General features: G+C 40.7%; 1 protein-coding gene across 3 annotated transcripts in view; it reads left to right on the top strand.

The window, feature by feature from the left end:
• The window catches only part of ARHGAP6 (Rho GTPase activating protein 6), a 542269-nt gene extending 519804 nt beyond the window's left edge, over positions 1–22465 (top strand). For all 3 annotated transcript variants that reach the window (XM_003920302.4, XM_074391719.1, XM_074391720.1), the window contains exons 10-13: positions 1152–1249; positions 15516–15784; positions 17443–17523; positions 20576–22465. In XM_003920302.4, coding sequence (XP_003920351.3) covers positions 1152–1249; positions 15516–15784; positions 17443–17523; positions 20576–21249 — 1122 coding nt within the window. In that variant the 3' untranslated portion in view covers positions 21250–22465. The remainder of the gene's footprint in view (positions 1–1151; positions 1250–15515; positions 15785–17442; positions 17524–20575) is intronic.
• The last annotated feature ends 4104 nt before the right edge of the window (positions 22466–26569 follow it).

The following is a 26569-nucleotide window of genomic DNA, read 5'->3' as shown; positions in this document are numbered from 1 at the left end:
GATTCTCAGAGCCCAAGAACCATAGAGTTCTGCAAGAAGCAAGAAGCAAATTCTTCCACCAACCCACTTATTTTCAGAAGACTTGTCCCTGTGGTTTCAAAAAGTCTTCTCTCTGAGCTCCTGAGTGAGAGAATCAGACTGACATTTTATTTTCTCTCAATAGTTTGAGTTTCCTTTGGTTGAGCTATCAGCTTCTATGGAATAAGAAACCGCAAGTCAGAACTGGGTTCAATTATCTCTTATAGAACATTTCCACACAGATAACTTAGGGTTGTGAGGCTGTCTTCTAATGTACTGTGGATGGATTAGGCTTAGAGAAAACATATGATGTTCATCTATATAACTCTAGCGGATGCCTAACAAATTACAAAGTAAGAAACTTTTAATTATTGATGGGCCAGGTGCAAGAAAGGAGTGAAGGCAGGCACCGAATAACAGTGACATGTGCAAATGTAGTAGCCAGAGATTTTTTGAGTATTTGCCATTGACCAAGCACTACTTTAAAGTCTCTACATATAATAAGTCATTTAATCACCACAGAAATGCTTCATGGTGAGTACTATTGTTATCCCCATTTTACACTTGAGGAAACTGAGATCTAGGAAGATTCTTGTTGATGTACCTTGTCAGGGGTCCTACAGCTAGTGAACTGGTGTGGCTAGGATTCAAACACAAGCAGTCTGACTCAAGGGCCTGTCCTCATAATAAGCTGATCAGATATTCCAGAACTGCCCAATACAGTCATCATTTATACCTGTTGTCTTGGCATAATTATAAATGTGAACTCTAGAAAGTGTCCCCATTTGGGCAATAAATTATGAACACTATTTCTCTTAACCGTGATATTTTCCTTATTCAAAACCAAGAAAATCTAGCCTAAGCAATAAAGGCATCTAAGTGGTTCATTTGCATCTCCAGGCATATGACGGTTGAGATTTTGGATTGAATGTGACTATTTGATAATCATCCAGTTGGTCCTAAGAATTAAAGCAGCTCTATGGGTTGGCATAGGTTTGGTTTTAACCAGCAAATCACTCTGCTCTCTTGCAACTTTTAGGGCTCTGTTTTATGCTACAGTAAAGTTGTTAATGACCATATTTTGCCTATTTCTGGAATGGTTTTGTTTATGCCTCAACATTTGTCTCTTCCAGGTTCCCCCAGATCTCCAGAACGAAGTGCTGATCAGCCTGCTAGAGACAGATCCTGATGTCGTGGACTATTTACTCAGAAGAAAGGCTTCCCAATCATCGTGAGTATGCCAGTTTTCCATCTTCTAAAGCCACATTGGAGATTTCTGTTTCCATTTCTGAGAAATTGGAAAGGTTTACACAACTACATGCAGGATGACCTGAATTGGAATTTTGGCAACTTTCTGGCAATTCTGATCAGTCCATCTAACCAGAAAATTCTTCAGTCCCACCAATCCATTTACCAAATTAGACACCACTTTACAAGACTGTTTCATTTTCAGCTTTCTCTGGCCTTAAAGGTCCCTTTGATTGTGTTTACAGGGAAAAAGCACTAATTCACTGGCAAGAGACTATAATGCACGTCAATGATTCTACTTCTAGAATTCTGATAAGCGTGTGTAGGGGCCCTTAAGGCTGTGCCTGGATGCATCTTACTTACACAGCTTTACCAGTGGGAGTAACCCATTATCAAACCACAAGACAGACCTTAGCAGAGGCCTAGGTGCCTATTTGAAATTATAGGTGTACACCCTCTTGGCTCTCCCATTTTTTTATAGCTAGTATTATTTTGATATAAATGCACATGGGTCTCTACATGCACTCATGTTTGCAATGAGTAAAATGCAAGCCATGCTGTAGGCTATGGCTTGCTGCCATTGTTTGCCCCCAAAGGAGGAGCACAGAATATTTTTATTAGCCAGATTTATGGTTACTTCCAGTCTTTGCTGCAGAGGCAGAGGGTGTGGGGATGCTGAGCATTTGGCATAACTAGTTAAGGGCAAAATATGGCATCATTATCCAGGAGTAGTATCACCACCATGACACCAAATCATAAATTTGTGACAGGAAAAGTTGTTGCTATGCTCTTATAAAATTATCACTTGTGTTATACTTGTAATCTACTGAATTTCAACAGTTCTAAGACACGTTTCTCCCATGCCCTACCATCTCTGAAATTTAAACTAATCTTATAACCAATGACAAGCTCCTAATGTAATGCATAGCATTTTTTCTTAGTCATATAAAATAATGATATGCCTTGGCCGGGTGCGATGGCTCGTGCCTGCAATCCCAGCACTTTGGCAGGCCAAGGTGGGCAGATCACCTCAGGTCAGGAATTCAAGGCCAGCCTGGCCAACGTGGCGAAATCCCCTCTCTACTAAAAATACAAAAATTAGCCAGGTATGGTGGTAAGCACCTGTAATGCCAGCTACTCGGGAGGCTAAGATGGAAGAATCAGTTGAACTCAGGAGATGGAGGTTGCAGTGAGCCGAGATCTCACCACTGCACTCCAGTCTGGGTGACAGAGTGAGCCTTTGTCTCATAATAAACAAATACATAAATAAATAAAATGGTACATCTTAATTGACGGTCTCTTATAAAAAGTAACACATGTTAAGTTATTCCTATATATTGGTGTTAAATTTGATAAATTAATTTTCACTTATGATTATTTCAGATACTTAAAAAATTATATTATTTAGAGAAATTTGGTGAAAAGGAATTCCACGTTGTTCAGCCTCCTTTTTTCCCAGGTCATTACATTGATAGCACAGCTAAATTCAGCTTCACTCCATTTCCAGCTTAGCAGGGAAGATCTTTTAATTGGATTATCCTTTTAGATGTACTTTAAAAAATCTATGCCTGTGCCAATCATTATCAGACCAAATTCTCATTCAAATGAGACTAAATTCTGATCAAATAAGAACAAATTCTGTGAAAGTAAGGCCTGGATTCAAGCCCCAAGAGCCGTGAGTGAATAAAATTATATTCAAATTGTGTAGATGAGCTAGTATTTTATGGTCTTGCTTTTCATATCAGAGAATTAGACTGACATTTAAATTTTTCCTAGATTTCTAACCCTCATCAAGGTATAAGTTCTAATTTATATTAACAAATGGCTTTTCTTTTCAGCAGATCATGCACCACCATAATTTTAATGAACTCATTTATTTCCCTCCCTTGTGAGGAAAAGATATGGTGGCATTTCTATTTATGAGCCCCCGATTAAACTTCACTTATAACATATGGTTGGTACTGTGTGGGAAAGCTACAAAACACACATTTTTGAAGAAAACAACTGATTTTTGCCTGGCCAAATTTCTACTTTTGTGTGGCATTATTGGATAAATATTATACTTTAAAGAAGAGTTGATAGAAGTTATTTTTATATGGTTTCCAAATATGCTCTTTGCATATAAATGCCATGGTAAAAAAAAGCAAAGCTTTGTCTTCTATTAGGAAAAGGAAGAACCATGTAAGCCCATCCCAAGCTGTATAATTATCCAGCCCCTTCTGTTCCCTATCTGTAAGAGTAAGTAGTAGAATTGTAAGGTGTTGGTGAGAAGACCCCAGACCAAGATCTTAGGTGAATGTCAGGGCTTCCAGGAAAATAAGAGTGAGCCCATAGGAGCTCTGTGTATGTCAGGGGTACTATTATCAATGAACAGAATTCCTTGGGAGAAGACTTACTTAGAAGGAGAAGACGGTATTTGGTTTTTGTCTTCCTCTGCATACAAGCCAAGGAACAGCCCAGAAGGCTGATAATGATGTCATGTAGTAAAAATGCATACATTAATAAATGAATATTTACCTTTAGTAGCCTTTTGAGGCTTGAGATTCCTACCCCTCCAGCTGTCTGGGTTTAAGTGATTCTCCTGCCTCTGCCTCCCTAGTAGCTGGGATTACAAGTGTGAACCACCACAGCCGGCTAATTTTTGTATTTTTAGTAGAGACAGGATTTCGCTATGCTGGTCAAGTCTCGAACTCCTGACCTTGTGATCTGCCCATCTCAACCTCCCAAAGTAGATAGTGTTTTTCTGCTTTAAACTCAGTCACTCATTCTTCCCAAACTTTGCTATGCATAGGTATCACTAAGAGATCTTGTTAAAATGCGCTCTGAATCAGTAGGACTCAGGGAGGTAGTCTATGTATCTGAATTTCTAACAAGCTCCCAAGTGATGCTGATGCTACTGGTCCATGATCCATACTTTGAGTTTAAAAAGCTTAAAATATCAAAGCATATTATTGCCTTTAAGAGCTTTCATATTTGTTGCAGGAGGCCTCCAAGGGTAGAATACAAAACAATAGGTGCTGGCCCACTGGCTCTCAGACTCACTAGCCCCTTGGAATAACCTGGGAGATTGAAGAACAACTATGCCTGGGCCACCCCTCAGAGATTCTGGTTGATTTTCATAGGGTGCAATCTGGACATTAGTGTTTTTTTTTTTTAAGTTCTTTGCATAATTCTAATGAGCAATCAGGGTTAAGAACCTCTAGCTTAGATCTACCACATTGGATATCACAAATTTACTATCACATGGGAGTTTGAGCGGGGTGATTTTTGACATTAAAAAGGCATTCTTGTGTTGACAAAGGAAGGGAACCAATGCTCCAGACCAGGTGTCCCCAAACTACGGCCCGCGGGCCGCGTGCGGCCCCCTGAGGCCATTTATCCGGCCCCCCGCCTCACTTCAGGAAGGGGCACCTCTTTCATTGGTGGTCAGTGAGAGGAGCACAGTATGTGGTGGCCCTCCAACGGTCTGAGGGACAGTGAACTGCCCCCTGTGTAAAAGGTTTGGGGACACCTGCTCCAGACCATGAATCTATTTGGAGCTTGGAGAAGAAAAAGAGGTATGATTTGAAGTCTCAGAGATGGCTTCTGAGAAGAGGAAGGATTTGCAGTGAACTCTGAAGACTGCAGAATGTATAAACAGGCCTGGATATTTGGGGAGCTTTGAAAAGGACCTGGACATAACAGTACATATGCTGGTGGCACAATAAAGAGGCTGGCCAGCACTGAGGGTAGAAGCCCTTAAATGGCAGGCTGAGAGTTGGTGCTTAAGTCAAGAAGCAGTGACAAAAGATTACTGTAAAGCTAAATTATAGTAAATTACAGTACCCCAAACTACCAGATGGTCCTGCCTGCATTGGCAAGTCAATTATCCATCAGTAACACATGTTTTCATAGTCAGTTATCTGTCAATAACACATGCTTGTGTAGTTTAATAGACTGGTTACCGTTTCAGACCCAGAGCCAGATTGCCTGAGTCTGAATTCCATTTCTATTGGTATTAGATGTGCGGTCTTGGGTACAGTAGTTAAGAGTTAATCAATCTCTTGCACACGCACACTCTTTCTCTCTCATGCCCACTCGCTCTTTCTCATGTGCGCGGGCTCTCACTCTCTCTCCAGTTTCCTCATCTGTAAACTAGAGATAAAGAGTAGTACCAACCTTAGAATTATGCTTTTAGAATATAGTCTAGTTTATAATAAATGCTTAATAAATATTAACAGTTAGTCTCTGGTTACTCCAAACGTCACCAATTTATTCATTTATAACTACTTACCAAAGGTTTGGGCATCACTAGATGCTACTTTGGTTTTCATGAGATAGCAACCTCCCAGGCAATATGACACAAAAGAAAACCCATTCACTTTAAGTTGTGACATTGTATCTAAAAGCAAAGCCCTGTATTTGATTCTAACCCTTTGAATTTTTTTTTTTTTTCCTGAAGTTTCTGTTCTCTGCCACCAGTTCACATACCTAAATAAAGCTTTACATTCCTGTGAGGCCAAGTGGAAACTGCACAAGATTTTATTTGGAGGGGAAAAGAAACAAGTTTTCAAAAGAGTGTAAAACCAAGAACAAGAAAATATTTATTATAATTTCTGTTTTGAAAGAGCAAACATTTAGTGATATTTGGGAATTTAATGTTTTGAGTTTTTCACTTCTTTATGCAATATTGGTATTGGAGGAGTTAAAGGATAATTCCTTGTTTCTTCTCATGCTTGTCTGCTTAAATGTTTGGCTTCAACCAAAATCGGATGCCAGAGGGAGATTAGAAGAGATTTTTATGACTAAGAATGCAAGACCAGGAGTTTGTGACCAGCCTGGTCACCATAGCAAGATCTTATCTCTATGAAAGAAAAATTTAAAAATTATCTGGGCATGGTGGCTCGTGCCTGTACTCCCAGCTACTCAGGAGGCTGACATGGGAGGATCGCCTGAGCCCTGGATTTTGTGGCTGCAGTGAGCCAAGACTGTGCCATTGCACTCTGACCTGGGTGACAGAGAAAGACCTTGTCTCTAGAAAAAATGAAAACCAGACTTTCATTAAAAAAAAAAATATATATATATATATATATATATATACACACACACACACATACACACACACATACATATATACATATAATGCCCCTGCCCCCTCCCCTAATACACATACTCCATTCAAGAAAGCCTTTCCAGCCAGTTTTAGAAAACATATATATATATAATATATATTATATATATATAAAATATATATACATAATATATACTATATATAATATATATACATAATATATATTATATATAATATATATACATAATATATATATAATATATATACAAATATATATTATATATAATATATATACATAATATATATTATATATAATATATATACATAATATATATTATATATATATAAAATATATATACATAATATATATTATATATATATAAAATATATATACATAATATATATTATATATATATAAAATATATATACATAATATATATTATGTATATATATATATAGGCCAAGCGCAGTAGCTCATGCCTGTGATCCCAGCACTTTGGGACACTGAGGTGGGCAGATCACGAGGTCAGGAGTTCAAGTCCAGCCTATCCAACATGGTAAAACCCCATGTCCACTAAAAATACAAAAATTAGCCAGCCATGGTGGCAGGTGCCTATGATCTCAGCTACTCAGGAGGCTGAGGCAGGAGAATTGCTTGAACCCGGGAGGTGGAGGTTGTGGGGAGCTGAGAGTGCGCCATTGCACTCCAGCCTGGGTGACAGAGCAGAAACTACATCTCAAAAAAAATACACACACACACACACACACACACACACACACATTTGTCAGGTATATTTACTAGCATTATATATGCTCTTTTCTTCAAAGGTACTTAAAATAGTTCCCCTACCCTTTGATTTAAGGATGTGAGGAAATAGGGGTTAAGAATGGAAGGTTAATCAAACAAGACAGCATATGTTGAATGTGGATATTTGCAGTATAACAAAAGAATCACAGTAGGACTGGGACTTAGTGAGAGGCAAGTGAGACACTTGCCTAGACACAGATATTAAGGGGATGTTGGAAAACTCAGCCATCAAAATTTATTAATATTGCAATGTAATATTCTTTTTTAAGTGCAAGTTAATGCCAAAAATGTTTGAAGAAAATATCAAAAATTAAAAAATGCTAGCCATGCTTAGTCGTAGTAGAACCTGAAGCAAAAGGTAAAATATGTGCTGCTGCCTTAAACGGATGCAACTTATAAGTCATATTTTATTATTTTTATTTTTTGAAACAGTGTATCGCTCTGTTACCCAGGCTGGAGGGCAGTGACCCCACCATGGTTCACTGCAGCCTCAACTGCCTGGGCTCAAGCAATCTTCTGTCTCAGCTCCCAAAGCAAGATTTTCAAAATCTACTTTGTTTATCTTGGTTCCAACTGAGAGAATTGCTATGTTTGACAGTGTATCTGGACCAAATGGCAATCTTAAATAAATTTTAATTAATTAACCTGGAATAAAATAATAAGGAAATTCTGTTAGGGCATCAATAAAACATTTAAATTTAATATAAATGTTAATACATTCAAATGTATCTGCTTTTCAGTTTTTCAATATTTTTCAACTGCTTTGATGTTCTTGGCAAAAACTTATAGATAAAACCATGTGTACAGAGGTACACAGTTTTCTTTTGCCTGAGGCATCTCGGGTCCCTAAGTTCTGCATAAGGGATGCATTGCAGAACTAAGCATGATTAATGTGAATATCTCCCATAAATCCAGAGCTCAGCAGAGCTCAGCAGAGCTCAGATCATCTGTGACACAGTAACTAGTTTCAATAACAGGTCTTGTAATTTTTAAATATAGGCTTGAGAAAACATGTAAAGATTTTGCTCTCATTCTATCAAGCCTCAGGGGCTTCCCAGTAATAGAATATTAATTAAATAAGACCAAGTAAAGTATCTTCCCTTTTATACTCTAGAAACAAGATCAAAACAGAACAAATTTAACTGCACTTAGAGAGAAGGCAGATATGGATGAACTAAACTCAGGTATATATATTTAAATTTCATTGTGGTAATTCTGTTAGTGGCCTTCACAAAGATTTTACTGAAAAAAATTAATTTAAAAAAATAGCAAAACTGGTATCTAGTGTATCAGGACCGTGGTTGAAGATCTGTACTAATCTGAAAAAAATAAAATCTCAGAACTGAAAAATAATTGTATTGTTTAGCCAGAAGTTTATCCTATTGAATGACAAATCTGCCTTCTTCATTCTGGGGGAGCATTAGGCTTTCTTGTAATTTAAAGATATCTCATTTAACTTATTAAATAAATATGACATAGATCATTTCTTTTAATCTTTCAAAGCTCATCATTAAAAATACCTTCTTTCACAAATCTATGGAGTGTTACGAGATGGATAATTTCTGATTTTCTTTTATTAGGATTTTTCAAATCAGAAAGGGTTTCATGAAATTTTCAGAGACAAGAAATCTCACTTTACCAGTACAGTATAACAGCCAAGAATCCTACTGAGTGGCAGTAGTTGTTGGCCTCAATACCCTGGAAATTATGAAGCATTAACTGCCCCTGCCCTCTCCCCCAACACACACACTGCATTCAAGAAAGCCTTTCCAGCCAGTTTTAGAAAAAGCTTGTGTGGAATAGGGAATTCCATAATGAAAAATTCCAAAAAGTATGCATATGCCTTCTATGGAAAGGCATTCAAAGTAGAGGGAAGGAAAAATGTATCACATCACCCCTTCCTTCCTCACACTTTTACTGTGATTCACAGCTTCTTTATAAATTTGCAGAATGTTAATTTGAAGGTGTTTTTTATCAGGACCACTGTAAAGAATGAAGACAACACTGCCTTATCTTCACCTGTCATAAATGTTCCATATGCCAGGGATATTAGGAGGGAATGAATAAGGACTAAAAATGAGGGGACAAATTTCACCAAAACCTTGTACCCAGGGTGTGAGCTTCATCATCCACTGAGGAGTTTAGAGCCATGTCAGCTCCTCTTTGAAGTAGGGCACTTTTATCCCTAGCAATCTGCGTAAGGGAGGCTTTGCAGAACTTACAGTGATTAATGTGATCATCCTTCATGATTCCAAAGCTGCTCCAGCGGTGGATTCCTTTCCAAATATCACTGATATAATCCAAGATGGATGATACAATCCTTTCAGTTCCAACAGACTGGAACTTATCAGTCAAAAGATTAAGCCAAGGATGAACTGAACACACATTTGATATGTCCACCGTTCTTCTTGCTGGGGTAGTTCAGCAAGGTGCTGGGTGGGCCCCATCTGGTGATTGAACCGGAGTTTTCCATTTGTCCCCAGAACAAGTTCTGTGCTTCCGGCTACAGTGCAGGTCTGCCCACAGTACCCTGCCAGTATGTTTATGCCCTGACCCAGAGGGACCAGCTAAGGGTGAGAATATGTCTCACTCTCCATGCCCATCCCTTGCTTGTCTCGTTAGCTGAGCCTGGCCATGCATGCTGTGGATGGTCTTGGGGTTTGGGAGCCTAATGGGGAAACCCTCCATGCATGGAGGCAAACCCATGTAGACTGGTGACCTGTCCACCCAACCTCAATCCATGATGCTCTGAGACTGCAAAGAGAAGCCACCAGGCACTTTTGGATGCCAACTCATGTCAACCGGCAACTCATCCACTCAACACTTCGAACCTCAATCCATCAAACTCTAGGACAGACAAAGAGAGGCCACTATGTGCTTTTAGACTATTCCTCATGTAGTGACTCACTGGTCAGAGTAAATATTTCATGTAAATTGATACACAAGTATTTTAATGTCTTTATTTGGAACCCTGAACTCAAAACTATCTTCTTAGAGTTGGATTATCCTAAAGTCAAATCTGAGAGAAAATATTGTGGTTGCTTATCTCATTTTTTGGACATACCCAAAGGATGGTATGGTTTTCCAGATTTGACACTGAGTGTACTGTGGAAAATCACTAAAGCCCTCCTTCTGGGCTCATTTCTCCACCAGTGTTCAGAAATTAGAGTCCTGCTAATTGGAACTGGTTTGTAGAAAGGTAATGGTCACTCAAGGAGCCCCCAGAACTGACACCCTTAGAGCACCCTGGTCCTGGCAGACAACCACTTCTCTGACAGTTGTAACCTGAAAGGTAGTTCTTTCTTTTCTCACTTTCATCTCTAGGTTTCAGGCTCATAGAAATTTCTTTTCATGTATACTTTTACCATCCACATTTCCACTACACTACTTCTGGATTTATTCACACCCTGTGAATAAGAATTTGTTTTTCCGGATTATAAGAATTTGTTTTTCGATTTGTGATTTTTATATGGAAAATGTTACAAAACTTTATAGATTGTACCTGATTTATATATTTGACAAGCTGCTTTTCCAATAGCTTCCATAAACTTAGAAATGTATCAGAAACTTTGGGTAGAATAGAAAGATTTAGAAGTGGAAAATGGAAAAGGGACAGACATAGGAAGCATAGGTGTATAATGAAGGTATCCAGAGTGACTGGATGCCCAGCCCCCGTTGTAAGACAGATGTTCTGAAAGGCCCGTAGAGTTCTGCTTCCAAGTCTCTGGAAATTTCTCCAGACTCCAGCCTCCACTCAGCACTCCTATTCTCTTCTTGTGTTTGTGTCTTTACTTCCAATTGTATTTATTGCCTAAGTGGATGTATATGTATATGCATGTACATATAGCTGCATGTATGTGTATATGTGTATATGTTTACATGTCTGTAATATTTGTGTGCATGTATGTTTATGAATATGCATATGTGTGTATATGTCCATGCATGTATATGTGTATTTATGTCTGCATATGTGTGTGGTGTGTATATATGTGTGTTGGGTATGTATATATGTGTATGTGTGTATATGTTGATCCTGGATTTGCTTCTGACAGATATAAAACAATAGAATGACACTAATTTTTTTTAAATCTATAAACTGCCTATGCTGTTATGAGAGTCCTGAGGAGTGAATAAAACATTTTTCTTTAATCGGTGGGCTTTCATGTGGAAAGATAATTCTTTGACATAGGTCGTTAGGCAAATTTAGCTGCCACTTTCTGACCTCTACTAAGAAAATAAAATGATAGGGAAATATTTAAAAAATTTTTAAAGGTCATTAACTCTAAGAAAGAAAGAGCATTTTACTATTGATTTGTAATGATGTTGAGTACTCTTTCGTGAATAAATTATAGAAGGGTCCTAGCCCCAACTGCCTCTCTGCTAGAGAGCATGGTATTCAGTATTCAGTCAGGTCTTTATTTCTTTCACTCAATCCCAGACTCAGGTCAGAAAAAAGGAATGTTGTTAACAGTAGCTTAGTACAGTGCCTACCACATAATTAACTCTGTATAAATATTAACTTTTACTCTCCTCACAGGCCAAGGGGATATTTCACATAAGTATATTTCCCAAACTGCTTGCCATATGTACTTACACTGTGTCTCCTCCCATGGTTGGAATATACTGGGGGTTGGGGGAGATTTTGAAAAGACGACATCATCTCTCATTAGATGCTCCCTGTGTGTATGTCCCTGGCTGTGACCCCAGCCATCCCCAGGAGGTTCAAAGTCTGTGTCTACTGTGAGACACCTCATCTACCTCTGCCTCCAGGGATTTGCTTCAGCCACCTCCCGTCATTCCTCCCCTGATGGAGGGCCCAGCTGTGGTCATTTCAGTGGCTTGACTTAGGAGACAGAATCAAAAGAACAGAGAACACTACACTGACCCTTCCTACACCACTTTCACCTCAACATGTTCTGATCCACAACGGGACTACACTACATTCAGCTGTCTGGATTCTGCTTAAGGCAGACAGAGGAAGTCCAGGAATCAACTAGGATGGGGACACTCTTCTTCCTTCTCCTAGCTGTGGCCTCAGCCACGCCAAGGTCAGGACCACCACATTCACTCCCAGGCCAGCCAATGCTGCCATATTGGCCACCATCTCTGGTTTCCTTCCTGATGTGACTATTAGCAGACCTTTAGCCCACTGTCACATATGCAGAATGAGAGAGGAAAGTAATGTTTGGTTATTAGAGGTTCCCAAACATCCCCATACATCAGAATCACCTGGAGTGCTTCTTTAAACAATTTCCTGGCCCTACCCTGGCCCCAGAGCTCGCTTCCAGGACTGTGACTCCACACTCAGAGGCAGGTCACATTTGGTTTACTGATTTGCAGTCGCCATCTTGAAATGCTTAATGCTTTTTAAGCATGGGGCCTCACATGTTCATTTTGCACTGGGCTCCACAAATGTTGTAGCCAGTCCTGTCAGTAGGTCCAGAATGGAGCTGGAGAATTGACATTCCCAACAAATTCCCGGGTGAGACAGATGCTTCCACCCCGGGATGCACACTTCACAATCACTCATAGAGATCTTGCAGACCTAAAGAATAGAGGAAAGGGACAAGGGACAGTGGCCCTCTGCCTCCTTCTCTCTCTCACCTCTACTTAATCAGATGCAGTCAGAGATATTAAAACAACCAAAGGAACAAATGATGTGGCAACTTTAGTTAATGTTGTTATTATTATTGTCTTTGTTTGACTTTGTGTTGTTTTCACCAACTAAATGCTTTCATGAGGCATACTGCCTTTTCAGCACCTCCCCAACAATTAACGTAGGTATGATTTCCCCTGCCTGTACATCAGTCCAAAAAATTTTTGAAATAGCTTGAAAAATATGTAAAGTGAAACAACATAAGTAATTAATTAGAGATATTATAAGTAATTTGAAATGTTAGGGAAAGGAAAAAGATACAAAGAGCGATAAGATGAAGTTGGGATGCAAAACTCACAAAGGTACCTCCAAGCTTCAAAACACCAACTCAACTTGGCCTTAATTCTCTGAGCCTTTAGCCATCATTGGAGACAGAAATCCATTATTTATTCCATGATTCATGGCTCCTTAGGGTAAAAATAACCTACTCGTTCAGTAGCCCAGATGTCCCTAGTACCAAAACTTAAGGGATATTTCTTCCATCAAGTATCTTTATGCACATAACTCCTGGCTAAATCTTCAACTTATAACACTTTGTTGAATGTATTCTGTTCTGCATAGGTTGTAACATGGATGAGCAAGACATAAGAGAATTATTGGGCTCTCTGTGAGCTAAAATATGAACTTTCCAAAACTTTCCTCCCAATATGAGTGGGGCAAAACATAAAACGAAACATTGGTAGCACTGATTTTGTTTTGGTTTAGCTAATGAACTGACTCTCTAAGTATCCCGTACAATAAGGCTTTATGTACTCACTATTATTGATAGAAAAATATGACATATATTTTTACTGAGTGGACATAAGACATTTTTATTAATGACTGGAAAAATGTTCACTAAACAGGGAAAACAAATAAAATCATCCCAGTAATAAAATTTCTAGCCCTAATCAGAACAAAGAACACTGATTCTGAGCTCATAGCCACATTAGCTTCTAGTTCAACACATGCGATTTTTCTCATTTTCATAATAAACTTTCTTAAACCAGTGACAGCCCACGATAACAGACAAGTGTCTATTCATTTTCTTTCTGTGTTTTCTCAGCTAGAATGAGGAAGACTTTTTCCCCTTTAATTAGATTGGGTGGTTAAAAAACCGCCCTCTCGCCGGGCGCGGTGGCTCAAGCCTGTAATCCCAGCACTTTGGGAGGCCGAGGCGGGTGGATCACGAGGTCAAGAGATCGAGACCATCCGGGTCAACATGGTGAAACCCCGTCTCTACTAAAAATACAAGAAATCAGCTGGGCATGGTGACGTGTGCCTGTAATCCCAGCTACTCAGGAGGCTGAGGCAGGAGAATTGCCTGAACCCAGGAGGCGGAGGTTGCGGTGAGCCGAGATCGCGCCATTGCACTCCAGCCTGGGTAACAAGAGCGAAACTCTGTCTCAAAAAAAAAAAAAAAAAAAAAACCGCCCTCTCACTACTTTCCTGCAGAAATTGGTGGCCTAAAGATCTGGAAAATCATCCTCATGGCAGTTCTCTGGCTTCTTCCCATAAAATTATGTGATATGAGTTCAAATAGGAAGCAAGGAAGGGGCTTCTTTAATCCATGTTGGTAGTAAATATCCTCAGCAAGAGTGCTCAAGACCCTGGCTGCCTCAGTTATGACTGGCGGTATCACAGATGCTGGGATGTTTTTTCCCCTGAATACTAACCCCTGCTGGGAACCTCAGACGAAGCTAGACCCCTGTGAATGCATTCCTCCAGTTTGCATGCACAAAACCATTTGGTTAGGGAAGTATTGCTCAGGCATGTGTTTACCTTCTTTAAGATTATGAAGGATTTGTTTTTGAAAAATTAAGCCAAACGAGAGCAAAGACTAGTAAAGAGAAGTGAAGTAAGGGGGAGGAGATACAGGTTCTGGAACTTTTAATCAATCTGTCATTGTTTCCCTTCAAGATGTTGTCAGGGCCACTGTTCTGAGGAGGGTAGAAAATAAAGATGTTTCCAGGTAAGACTTCCCATGCTCTTTTCATTTCCTCAAGTTCTCATTTTTCCTGTTCCACATACATTTTCACTGTTTTTTCTGTTTCTGTGACAACTCATGAACACAGGACTATGATAATGGTATGCTAGTGAGTACATCATATCAGCTTGTAAAAGCACTAGTACCTTGCAGAATCATTTTAGATATATTTGAATAAAATGGAGTCTAGTGACTCCACTTTCATACATTTGTTTTTGTCGCCACGTTATACGTGAAATGCTTATTCCCACCGGTGACATCATCATCTTCATCACATGAAGGATAGATTTACTTACACTAAGTATTTTGGGGGAAAAGAAAAGTCCCTAAAGCCGCAATGAACTTCAAGCAAAGTGTCAACCATAGTTTTATAGGAAGGTGAGTTATCTACTAGTGTATCCTTACCTAATAGATAGTGAGCATCAGACTTTCACTTAAAAATGGAAGCAGGAATGAGTCCCTGAGGCACTTAGCGATCCACATTGGCAAATGCAGGGCTCCTTTGTTTCATTCCCACGCTGCCTTCACCCATTGGCTTTTCCCGTTACTTCTGTTGGGTTTTACTGCCCTCTGCTGGCCATATCGTTGAAACACTTTCACCTCATGGATGTAGACGTCTTGGAACATTGCTCCAACTGGTCTTTTTTTTTTTTTTTCAGCTCCTGTGTCCATGCATCCTCCTCCGTCATTTGTGTAACGGCCGTATTGTTTGATTCTGGTCACTACTTGTTAACATACTGACACATTTGTAATTGTCTCGTTGTGCCAGAAGCCCTGACATGCTGCAGTCGGAAGTTTCCTTTTCCGTGGGAGGGAGGCATTCATCTACAGACTCCAACAAGGCCTCCAGCGGCGACATCTCCCCTTATGACAACAACTCCCCAGTGCTGTCTGAACGCTCCCTGCTGGCTATGCAGGAGGACGTGGCCCCGGGGGGCTCGGAGAAGCTTTACAAAGTGCCAAGGCAGTTTATGCTGATGGGCCACTTGTCCTCATCAAAGTCAAGGGAAAGTTCTCCTGGACCAAGGCTTGGGAAAGGTAACTGGAGCCTGGTCAGCCGGCACTGGCCAAAACAAGTGACCCTCCTCTTGTTGCATGTGGCATGGTGTGGGGCTCTTCGGACCTTCTCTTCATCTCTCCCTTATTTGATGTTTCTGTAATGCAACCACCATTTATCGAGTACCTGCTGAATGCCTACTCTAGGAAGAGGAAGGTGTGGCGAGCCCAGTTGTTGGCTGGGTGGGTCTCCACAGGCCACGCTCCAATTCTCAGATAGCTGGGAAATAAGCGCATACCCAGAGGAGCCACTCCTATTCCCAGCTGACTCTTTTTCCCTCCAGCATCCTAGGAACTTTATGTGTACTGGGCTTGCGTTGCATATTTGCTAGTCTAATGCCACCCAATTACTGCTGTTGCTTTTCTAAAGAAAACAAGCTGAACCTACTATGTATCAAGACAACCTTCCAGAACCAAATAGTGTTAGTATCCAGTGACAAGAGCACTAGACTGGGAGTCACATATCTGTTCTGCCACTTTCAACCTGCAGGATCTCCAGTGAGCGATTGAGCTTCCCAGAGTCCCATTTCCTCCTGCCGTGAAAACTCAGAATGATAACAGTATTTAATCCATTGAGTTTAATGAACTAATCCATGTAAAGCCCTCAACGCAGCACTTCGAATGTCATACGCACTCGATAATACTTGCTGTGTAATCTTGTGTGCATTTCTTACCTGCTCCTTATGCTAGTTGCCTCGTCTGTAAAATGATCTCCTGGGAACCTCCTAGGAATGAAGTGAGATAACGCATGTGAACTGCTGAACACGTGGAGGCACCCAGTAGACGTCTGCTGCTATAAATCGTAATTATGATCCCATCACGGGATTGTAGTGAGGATTAAATGAGATGGTGAAAAAGTCTAATGTAGTGCCTTGCTCCGTAAATATTGATGGATAAGCTAAGGGGATTTATGAATGAATGCATGCATGAAGAAATGTGATGATACCAATAGCAAAGTATTCCTGAGGGTAGTACAGAAACTATGCTGTTCCTCTAGCTCTGTGTTAATGTGGTTAAGGCCTATAAAGCTGTTGCCACCCATCAGCCTTCTATTCATTTCCTGTAACACGCAAACTTATTATTTTATGGTTCTGGAGGTGAGAAGTCTAAAATGGGTCCACAAGGCCTCTTTCCCTTCTGGACATTCTAGGGCATAATTGTTTCCTTGCCTTTTCCAGCTTCTAGTAGCTGCCGCATTCCTTGGCTCAAGGCCCCTTCCTCCATCTTTTAAGCCAACAATCTAGCAGCATCTTCTCTCCTGCCCCCTCTTATAAGGACCCTTGCAATTATATTGGCCCCATCCAGATAATCCAGGAAAATCTCCCCATCTCAAGAACCATAATTTAATCACATCTGCAAAGTCCTTTTTGAAAATAACATCTTTGTAGATTTGTGAGATTATGACAGACATCTTTGCGGGGGGGCTTATTCTGTCTACCACAAGCATGATATACAAAGAGCTTTTTTTGTAAATGCCAAGTAGAATGAACATGCTGAAAGTTAGATCTGAACTGTATTCTGTTTTGTATGCAACATGACTTCGAATGCAATACTTTGCACAGAAGAGATGTTATTGAAATGTTCATCGATTTTTAATTTTGCTTTTGTGTTATATACCTTTTTATACACTTTTTTCCTAGATCTGTCAGAGGAACCTTTCAATATCTGGGGAACCTGGCATTCAACATTAAAAAGTGGATCCAAAGACCCAGGAATGACAGGTAAAGTATTAATTTTAAGCTTTATTGCATTTACTTTTAAAATTATTTTGCAAAGTTTTCTTTACTATCATTTTATTATATGCCTGTCAAATATTATTTGGGAAATGCTGAAAATAAGAGGGGATGAAACTAACCTTAGGCTTTCCACCCAAATATGACAATCTTTGACTATATTTTATTCTATTTCCTTTGCAAGGGTTTTCATAGTTACAATCATTCTGTCTGTGCAACTTTGTATTAATTTCTAACTTCCACTTTCCAGTAATTTGCCATTTTCCTTTTTTTTTTTTTTTTTTTTTTTGAGACAGAGTGTCACTCTGCTGCCCAGGCTGGAGTGCTGGAGTGCGGTGGCACAATCTCGGCTCACTGCAACCTCCACTTCCCACTTTCAAGCGATTCTCCTGCCTCAGCCTCCCAAGTAGCTGGGACTACAGGCACCCACCACAACTCCCTGCTAATTTTTTTGTTTTTAATAGAGATGGGGTTTCACCATAATGGCCAGGCTGGTCTCGAACTCCTGACCTCGTGATCCGCCCACTCCTGACCTCGTGATCTGCCCACACCTCGGCCTCCCAAAGTGCTGGGATTACAGGCCTGAGCCACCGTGCCCGGCCTCTCCATTATTCTTTTTAAAGGCAAGGAATATTCCACGGAGTGCATATTCATAGTTTACAACCCAATACTAAGTCATTTGAAATTTTTTATCATTGTAATAAGTTCCACTGTTAGGAGCCTCTTTTGTGTAATTATTTTTTCAAATTATTAATAGATTCACAAAATGTTAGAAAGCAAGTCAAAGGTTATAAATCCCAAACAGGGAAGCAGGTTAAATATAACAAGCCTTTCCAAGAATCTGGAGATACAGTCTCCTTCTGTTCTGTGTAGGATCCAGTAGCTTGCATTCTGTAAACTGTGGATGGCAGGACATTTTCCACTGCTGTCTGCAAATCTCATCATATTACAAATTAGTGGGTTTTCACTTTTGCTGTGGGTTTTCATTTTTGCTAACCGAAAAAACAAAATTGCATTTATTAATTTGCATTTCTCACCAGTATTTTTCAGTATTTCTATTAATTCACTGAATTTTCCCCCATTGAATTGTTACTTATTTTATTTCCTATTTATGTATGCTAGAATTTTTGTAATTGATTCTTGCGAACCCTTTATATAATAAAGATGTTAACTCATTTTCCATATTGTTTACCACTTGAATTTTCTTTTTTACATAATTTTATCACTGTCTCTTTTCTGTGAATTCTTTTATCATCTTTAGTTCAGCATTGGATACTCAGTGATCTCTATGCATTTCTTTTTAATGTTATTTCATTGTTTCAACCCTTAATTTTTTTAATCCATTTGGAATATGTCTCATGTATGGTATAGAGTGTGTAAATTATTTGTTTGGTTGGTTTATACTTGTATTCTCCTTCTCATTGTTTTGCAATATCTCCCATATTACATTTTAAAAGCACAGTGCATTTTTATTTATTATTATTATTATTATTATTTTGAGGTGGAGTGTCGCTCTGTTGCCAGGCTGGAGTGCAGTGACACAATCTCGGCTCACTGCAATCTCCACCTCCCAGGTTCAAGCGATTCTCCTGCCTCAGCCTCCCGAGTAGCTGAGACTACAGACGCACAACACCACGCCGAGCTAATGTTTGTATTTTTAGTAGAGACGGGGTTTCACCATGTTGGCCAGGATGGTCTCAATCTCTTGACCTCATGATCCACCAACCTCAGCCTCCCAAAGTGCTGTGATTACAGGCATGAGCCACTGTGCCCAGACGCACAGTACATTTTTAAATTTGATGGCCTCTAGTACTGATTCCTTTTCTAACTATATCTCATTGTATCCTGTGAAGAGACTTACCCCCTTTTCCTTCTCCAGTTTCAGCTGTCACCTGTTGTTTCAGCTTTCGTTTGTTTCTTTGTGAATACTCAGATCCCCCACTCCCCTGCCCCCAACATGGCCTTGTTCTTGTTCCTTGTCTGCTTTTTAAGAAGTGGGAGATGGAGCAGATTCATAGGAAAATGGTAGTCTGGGAACACATGCCCCGAGGACTCCTCCTTTGCCTTCGAAATGGACTGTTAATTCTTTCCCTCAGTTTCCTAAAGAAAGTTGTATCCTTTAGAGAAAGCTAACTGCTGTAACGACTCCAAAGTGTGAGTGGCTTAAGCTATTACAACTGGATTTCTCTCTCACTGTCCCAGTACAGTGTAGATTGCAAGGGGGTGAGGAGGGGTGGGAGTGGGTAAGGGAGGGAGTGCTGTCTTCCACAGTCACTCATGGGCCCAGCCTAGGCTCTACTATCTTCAGAGCCCCGACGAGTCCTCCAAGAGTTCACGCTAGGCTGGTAGTTAAGGGAGGCGGGAGAACAAAGAACAGTGGGAAGGCATTTGTTTAGTTTTCTTTATTATTAGTTCAGGCCTAGAAATTGCTCATGCCACATCTGTCCATATTTGTTGCCTAGACCTCATTTCTGTGGCCCACCTCGCTGCCGGAGAGGCTGGGAAATGCCATGTAGGAAGTAAAGAGGAATGCCTGGGTGATCACCAAGTGTGTCTTTTCCACGCTGACAATGGGAGAATATGCACAGTGGCTGGCCTGCCTTCTGGCACAGAATGGGGTACTTGAGATTCAAGTCACTTCATTGATGTGATAGAAACGTGAAAACATCATTTGTATCTCTCCTGGATTACAGAATGCATTGAAAAGAAGGGAATGCTTCTTTTACCTTCTGGATTCTGAGAAGTTTTCCCAGCCATGTAGAGGGGCCCTTTCCTGAAACACAAATTGGTGGCAAAACCAATTATTAATCTAGTTTGACATCTCACCTAACCTGTAGAGGTCTGGGAATACGAATTGAGCATTTGTTTTGCTGGGAAAGTCCTTTTCTTTAGGCAGCAGCAGCTAAGAGCATACGGTGCAGTTTCAGTTTTAGAAGTCCACTGGGACTTCTTAGAAGTGAGAACGAAATAACAGGATTTGAATCCCCAAGAAGGATTCTACAAACTCATTCCACTTCTTGGCTTTCTCTCTGGCTTCTAGGTTCCTCTGGAGACATTTTTGAAAGCAGCTCCCTAAGAGCGGGGCCCTTCTCCCTTTCTCAAGGGAACCTGTCCCCGAATTGGCCTCGGTGGCAGGGGAGCCCCGCAGAGCTGGACAGCGGCACGAAGGTGGCTCAGAGGACTCAGCCCGCGGCCCCCGCGATGGAGGGCAGGGCCCACACTGCGGTGCCGCGTGCTTACAGTACACCCCATGTCCAGGGTGGCAGTGGGAAAGCCGAGCGGCCCATGGCCAGATCTGAGCAGTACTTGATCCTGAGCGGCGCCCACGACCTCAGCGAGAGCGAGCTGGACTTGGCCGGGCTGCAGAGCCAGGCCACATCGAGGTGCCAGAGACCCCGTGGGAGCACGAGGGATGACAAACGGCCCCCGCCTCCGTACCCGGGCCCCGGGAAGCCCGCAGCAGCAGCGGCGGCCTGGATCCAGGGGCCCCGGGAAGGCGCAGGGACAGCCACGGACCAGGGAGGCCAAGAGGCCGAGCAAGAGCAGCAGGCCGCACAGAAAAAACTGAGCAGTGCCACCTCCCTGCCAGCGGGCAACCAGGACAGTCCGCGCCTGGGGGACGCTGGCTGGCTCGACTGGCAGAGAGAGCGCTGGCAGATCTGGGAGCTCCTGTCTGCTGACAACCCCGATGCCCTACCTGAGACGCTGGTCTGAGCCCACACCCAGCCGAGCCCCTCCTGCCCCGCGCCCTCCCCGCCCCGCCCTCCAGCCCAGGGGAAAACGTGGGTGGTGGCCACTGGCACACTTAGTGTTCTTCTTTCATACTTCCCAAAAGCAACACGAGAAATCCGGTTCACCTATAGAGGTAGAGCACTCACGCCCCTGCCATTGAGAATAAGGTTCCATTGCATAGCCAGCCTTAGGAAAAACAACCCAAACCGAATGGCAATGTCCAATATAAAAAAGTCCCTCTTGGCTCTATAATAAGATACAACTCTTGCTTTCATATAGCCTAACTGTATTTATATGTCTTCAGTTTTGACTATTGTATATTCTGTAACAGATTATGTATGATAATCATATATGATATATTCACAAAGAGAAAACAAAATGAACATTTAAAAAAATCACTTATTTTAAGCAATGAAATATACTAAACAATGAGATTCTATAGAATGTTCTAGAATATGCACAAGCGGGTTTCTGTGCTTTTGCCATAGCTTTATAACTGGGGATAACCCTTCCTTCAATACCTAACAAAAACACTAACAAGATGAAACAGAAGATGAGAAGCCATATTTTTATATGAGTCAGATACAAGAAGAAAAATCACTGAATGCTTTTTGATATTGAATACGTATTATGGAAAATGTTAAATCTGATAGATTATGAAATATATTTTTAGAACTTGTTTAGAAATGACTCAGCCAGACAAGAAAAAGGCAGTGCCTCACAAAGAAATTAAGAAGTTGTCTGTCCCACTTTACGTCAAATTCAGTTTTATATAGGCCGTATATAATAAATATTTATAATGTATAATTTTTATGTATTTTTCAAAACTGCAAACTGGAATCCAACTATAAAGTGTTTAAGAATCTAAATACAATATTCAAATTATAGAACATGTTTTTCCCTTTGCCCAGAATCAGTATTTGCCAAATTACACACAATTCTTTAAAAACTAAATCACATTTGGAAAAAAGCCTACAGCTTTGTGCTTACATTGTGCCAAAGGCTGGGGAAATGTTTTCTTTCTTAATTTTATGTGTATTGTAAAATGTTCCTACCGTACTTTAGTAGTAAGTTTTAAGTTTTTCAATTGCATAACTGTTTTTGACCAGCAGATGGCGATTCGCTTCAGTATTTTACGCGATTTTTTTCACTTCTGAAGGGAAAGTGTATTATAGAAAAAGATTTTTTTTTTTTTTTACATATAAAACATGCTACTCTTAATTGTCATGTTGGTGATAAAATTTTCAGTGGTGTTTCTTAAGGTTCTATCTTGTGCCATGATGAATAAAAGGTTAAGCAAAGGCTTTGCTCCCTGACTTTAAATCTCTTGAATGAATTTGCACCGCATTTCAGACATATACTTCGTTATCCACAAGTCCAAGCATAATAAATCATGGCAATTCTATGCATATACATATATAGCAAAAAATATGGTTTAAAAATATCAGCTGGCTTTGGGACATCAACTCAGTGACACCAAAGCATTTAGAAATTTATAACAATTTGTGGCAAGTAAAGGCTGATTTCCTCGACTGTTGAAGAGGTGGTTTTCTACAGGACTGAAACTCAGGTTTTCTGAGTTTCCTGAACTGTGTCCAGCAGGTGTTGCCTCACACAATTCCTCTAAGTTATATCTGCTCTATGGGCCTTAGATGCCTAATCTGATTCAGGGCCAAAATAATAAAATCTACAAGTGGCATATGATATTTCTTATTTGGGGAATGGTTGATATAGCTTTAGCCTCTGCCATCAGGTCCAGTACTTCCACCTCTGGCTGGGAGTCAGGGAGGATTTGCCTGCAGACCTCTGGTTCTTCCTGACTGCCCACACGCAGCCAAAAGTTGTCAACAAGATCCAGAGGAAATGCTGCTTGGTTATGGATCACAGGCAGCTTTTCTGTGCCACCTACTCTCATCCTACTCCTCATAACACTATTTCCTTGGCTTTGAATTTGATCATGATCTGACTAGTTCTTTCCCTCCTTCCTGGACTGGATGGCCTGATAAATGGGACTCTTTTTCTACCACATTCTTGCTAGAGTGGTCCTATTTTTTAAAACATCCATATCAAATGACCCTGAAATCATTTGATGCCTATGTCAGAAAAGGTAATGAAAATTATGTCCATCTGTTCATAGATCTAAAATAAGCAGTCCTGAAAACAGGACTCAGAATATCCTTTACATATATCTTAATATTCACTCTCCCTCTCTTTGTATGTTTAAGCCTAGGGGCCGTATCATTAGCTTAATGAGTGACAGCTAGTTTCTTTCTTTCTTTTCTTGAGACAGAGTCTTGCTCTGTCACCAAGGCTGGAGTGCAGTGCTATGATCTCTGCTCACTGCAACTTCTGCCTCCCAGGCCCAAGCGATTCTCCTGCCTGGGCCTCCCAAGTAGCTGGAATTACAGGCACACGCCACAGTCCCCAGCTAATTTTTGTATTTTTAGTAGAGATGGGGTTTCCCCATGTTGGCCAGGCTGGTCTTGAACTGCTGACCTCAGGTGATCCACCCGCCTCAGCTTCCCAAAGTGTTGGGATTATAGTTATGAGCCACCTTGCCTGGACTTGTTTCTTAAATGCCTTTATCATATTGAAAATAAGCAGTCTTAAAGAAAATACATGAAACCCACAAGACCTGAGGGAAGTTATCCTTTCTAATACCTTATAAATGATATGATACCTGACAAGAAAAAAAATAAAACTCAAACTCTTTCAAGCTGTCCAAAACCTCTTTAACAAGCTGTTCAAGTCACTCATTCCTCATGAACAGAGAGATTCAACAAGCAAGAAACAAGCTCCAGTGTGTGACATATGTGTCTGCATCTATGAATACTCTGACATTGACATTGAAGCAATATGAACCATTGTTTTGTTTGTTTGTTTGTTTTTGTCTTTGGCAACGGGGCCAGAATGGGGATGGCAGAAATGGCCAAATACGAATTTATCTTGATCCATCTAAGTAGCTATTACCATATGTTTGTTGTGGGTTTTCATAGAAAAAAAACAAAAAACAAAAAACAAAACAACCTCTTATACCAATGGAGTTTGTGCAAATTGAGGAAATTTCTAAATAAACCCAGCTTGCTTCTTTTCTTATGCACATTTTTAATACACATCTGCTTGGCAGAGAAACAGCATTGGGATTAAACATAAAGGGACGTCAGAACAAAGTCCAGGCCTGTGGGATATGTCGGTCTGATAAGCAAAGTGCGGGAGGTAGATTATACTGAACCGAGACGAAAGGAAATAACTGAAGAAGAGTCACACAGAGGTTAAAACAGGACAACATCTCTGCTGAGCAGAATTTTAAAACAGGACTAAATCAGCAGCAAATGTTCAAGAGAAAAAAAAATACAAACCAAGGGAAAATTCTGACAAAGGTTGGAATTCTTCGGCACAGTCAAGGTGACAGATGGTGTCATGGAGATGGCAAATGGCAGACCGTGGTGTCTGGGTGCCCACCCCTGATGTGGTGTGACCCTCAGTGTCAGCTCCGACTGGAAGCCCCCAAGAGGTTACAAAAGGATCAGAAGCATCTCTAAGTTCAATTCAACCAATATGTTTTCAGTTTAGGGTGGCCAACTCATCCCAGTTTCTCCAGGAATCTTCTGAATTTAGGAAAAAAACAAAAAAGTCCCAGATCTGGGACACAGGCCATTCTATGATGTGGCAGGGTGGGGAAAGGTTGGCATGGGGGATCTAAGACACTTGACCTTAGCATCTCTCAAGTAGGGTAGCCAAATAAGATACAGGACACCCAGTTCAATTTGAATGTCAGCTAAAAAACTGATCATGTATTACTATGAGTATTCTTATGCAATACCTGGGACACAATTATGCTAAAAAATGATCCTTTATCCCACATATTGCATGGGACATACGATAAAAAGGGATTCATTGTTTATCTGACATTCAAATTGAACCTAGCACCTATTTGCTAAATCTGGCAACCCTAATCTCTGACCTTAACATCCCACCCATTCCCCAATGGCCTGCTTGACATTCTCACTGAAGCCTCAACCATCCTGAAGGACCAGTGAGCCACATTCTCACCAGCCACCACTCCCATCTCTGTGAAGAGCACTGCTTCCTGCTCCCCACAGGCAGCCTAGCCTGGGATCTCCCTCTTGTTGCCCTCCTGCGCACATGTTTACCATTTGTCCACCCCACTCAGAGTGGACCCTTCCATCTCTGACCTCCCACCCCTCCTCCATACTGCCACAGTTTCTAGTTCTGAAGTGCACTTTGTGTCAGAGGCTCATTACTGCTGAAAAGCCATTGATGCTCTCCTGCTCCCGGATATACAGTACAAAGTCCATACCCACCATAATATCAACATACTCCACGATATGGTCTCATCTAACTCTGCCTCTTATCTCTCCCCAGTCTGGCACCCCATATTCTGGCCATGTACAGAAAACCTTATTCTCACATGCAGGGCACTCTTTTGTATTTTTGTTCCAAGGGTATCGAATACTCTTCCCTGCTTTTCCTATTCAACTGAAAGCTATTTTCCTTGAAAAATCAGCTCAAACTTTCCCTTCCCACAAACACAATTCAACACAGCTTATTCTGGCCCTTTGCCCACTTGGCCATGTGAGCAAGCATTGCTGTGCATTACAATTACTGTCTTATTCTTTTATCTGGAGGTTGTTTCCCCTCTGTCCCAGAGGGTGGAGGCCATGTACTTTTTTTTCTACCCTCAGGACAGGGGTACCTGACACACAATTGGCATTTCATAAAGTTTTGCTGAAACTTTATCACGTGTGTAAACGTGACCAACCAGCTTACCATGGAGTAGAGGAAAAATACATGTCTATCTACTTGTATTTATCCAATATTGGTGGATTCATCCAATAATCCACCTGGCAAATGCAGATATAGCGATATATTTTCCAAATAAAAATAGGTTTTTGAAGAAAGGAGGAGACAAGCTGAAGAGAAGCTGATGGCAAGCACAGAGACAGAGATGCTGTCTCAACCAGCACTCCCCTGCAGCGATGCACCACCTCAGCTCTGTGCTGTATGGAACAGAGGAAGTGGGTGGCTTTCCATTCTTAAGATTAAAATTTGAATGGTAAATGAGGTAAGTAAATCTATAGTTCTATGCTGCCTGGTGAGCATGCAATAGATACTTAGCAATCATAAAGACAAGAAAGTTTCAAGATACGGGCTTCGGCATTCAAGAGAACAAGGTTTGGATTCATGGCTTTCCCATTTATCTGCTGGGTGACCTCAGGCAAGTTGCTTTAATTCACCTATTCCCCATTTTCTCAGAATAGTTGGGGCATAAAAACACCAA

Source organism: Saimiri boliviensis, chromosome X, assembly GCF_048565385.1.
Source record: "Saimiri boliviensis isolate mSaiBol1 chromosome X, mSaiBol1.pri, whole genome shotgun sequence".
In the NCBI taxonomy this organism is placed as follows: domain Eukaryota; kingdom Metazoa; phylum Chordata; class Mammalia; order Primates; family Cebidae; genus Saimiri; species Saimiri boliviensis.
This window is presented reverse-complemented; position numbering and strand designations above follow the sequence as displayed.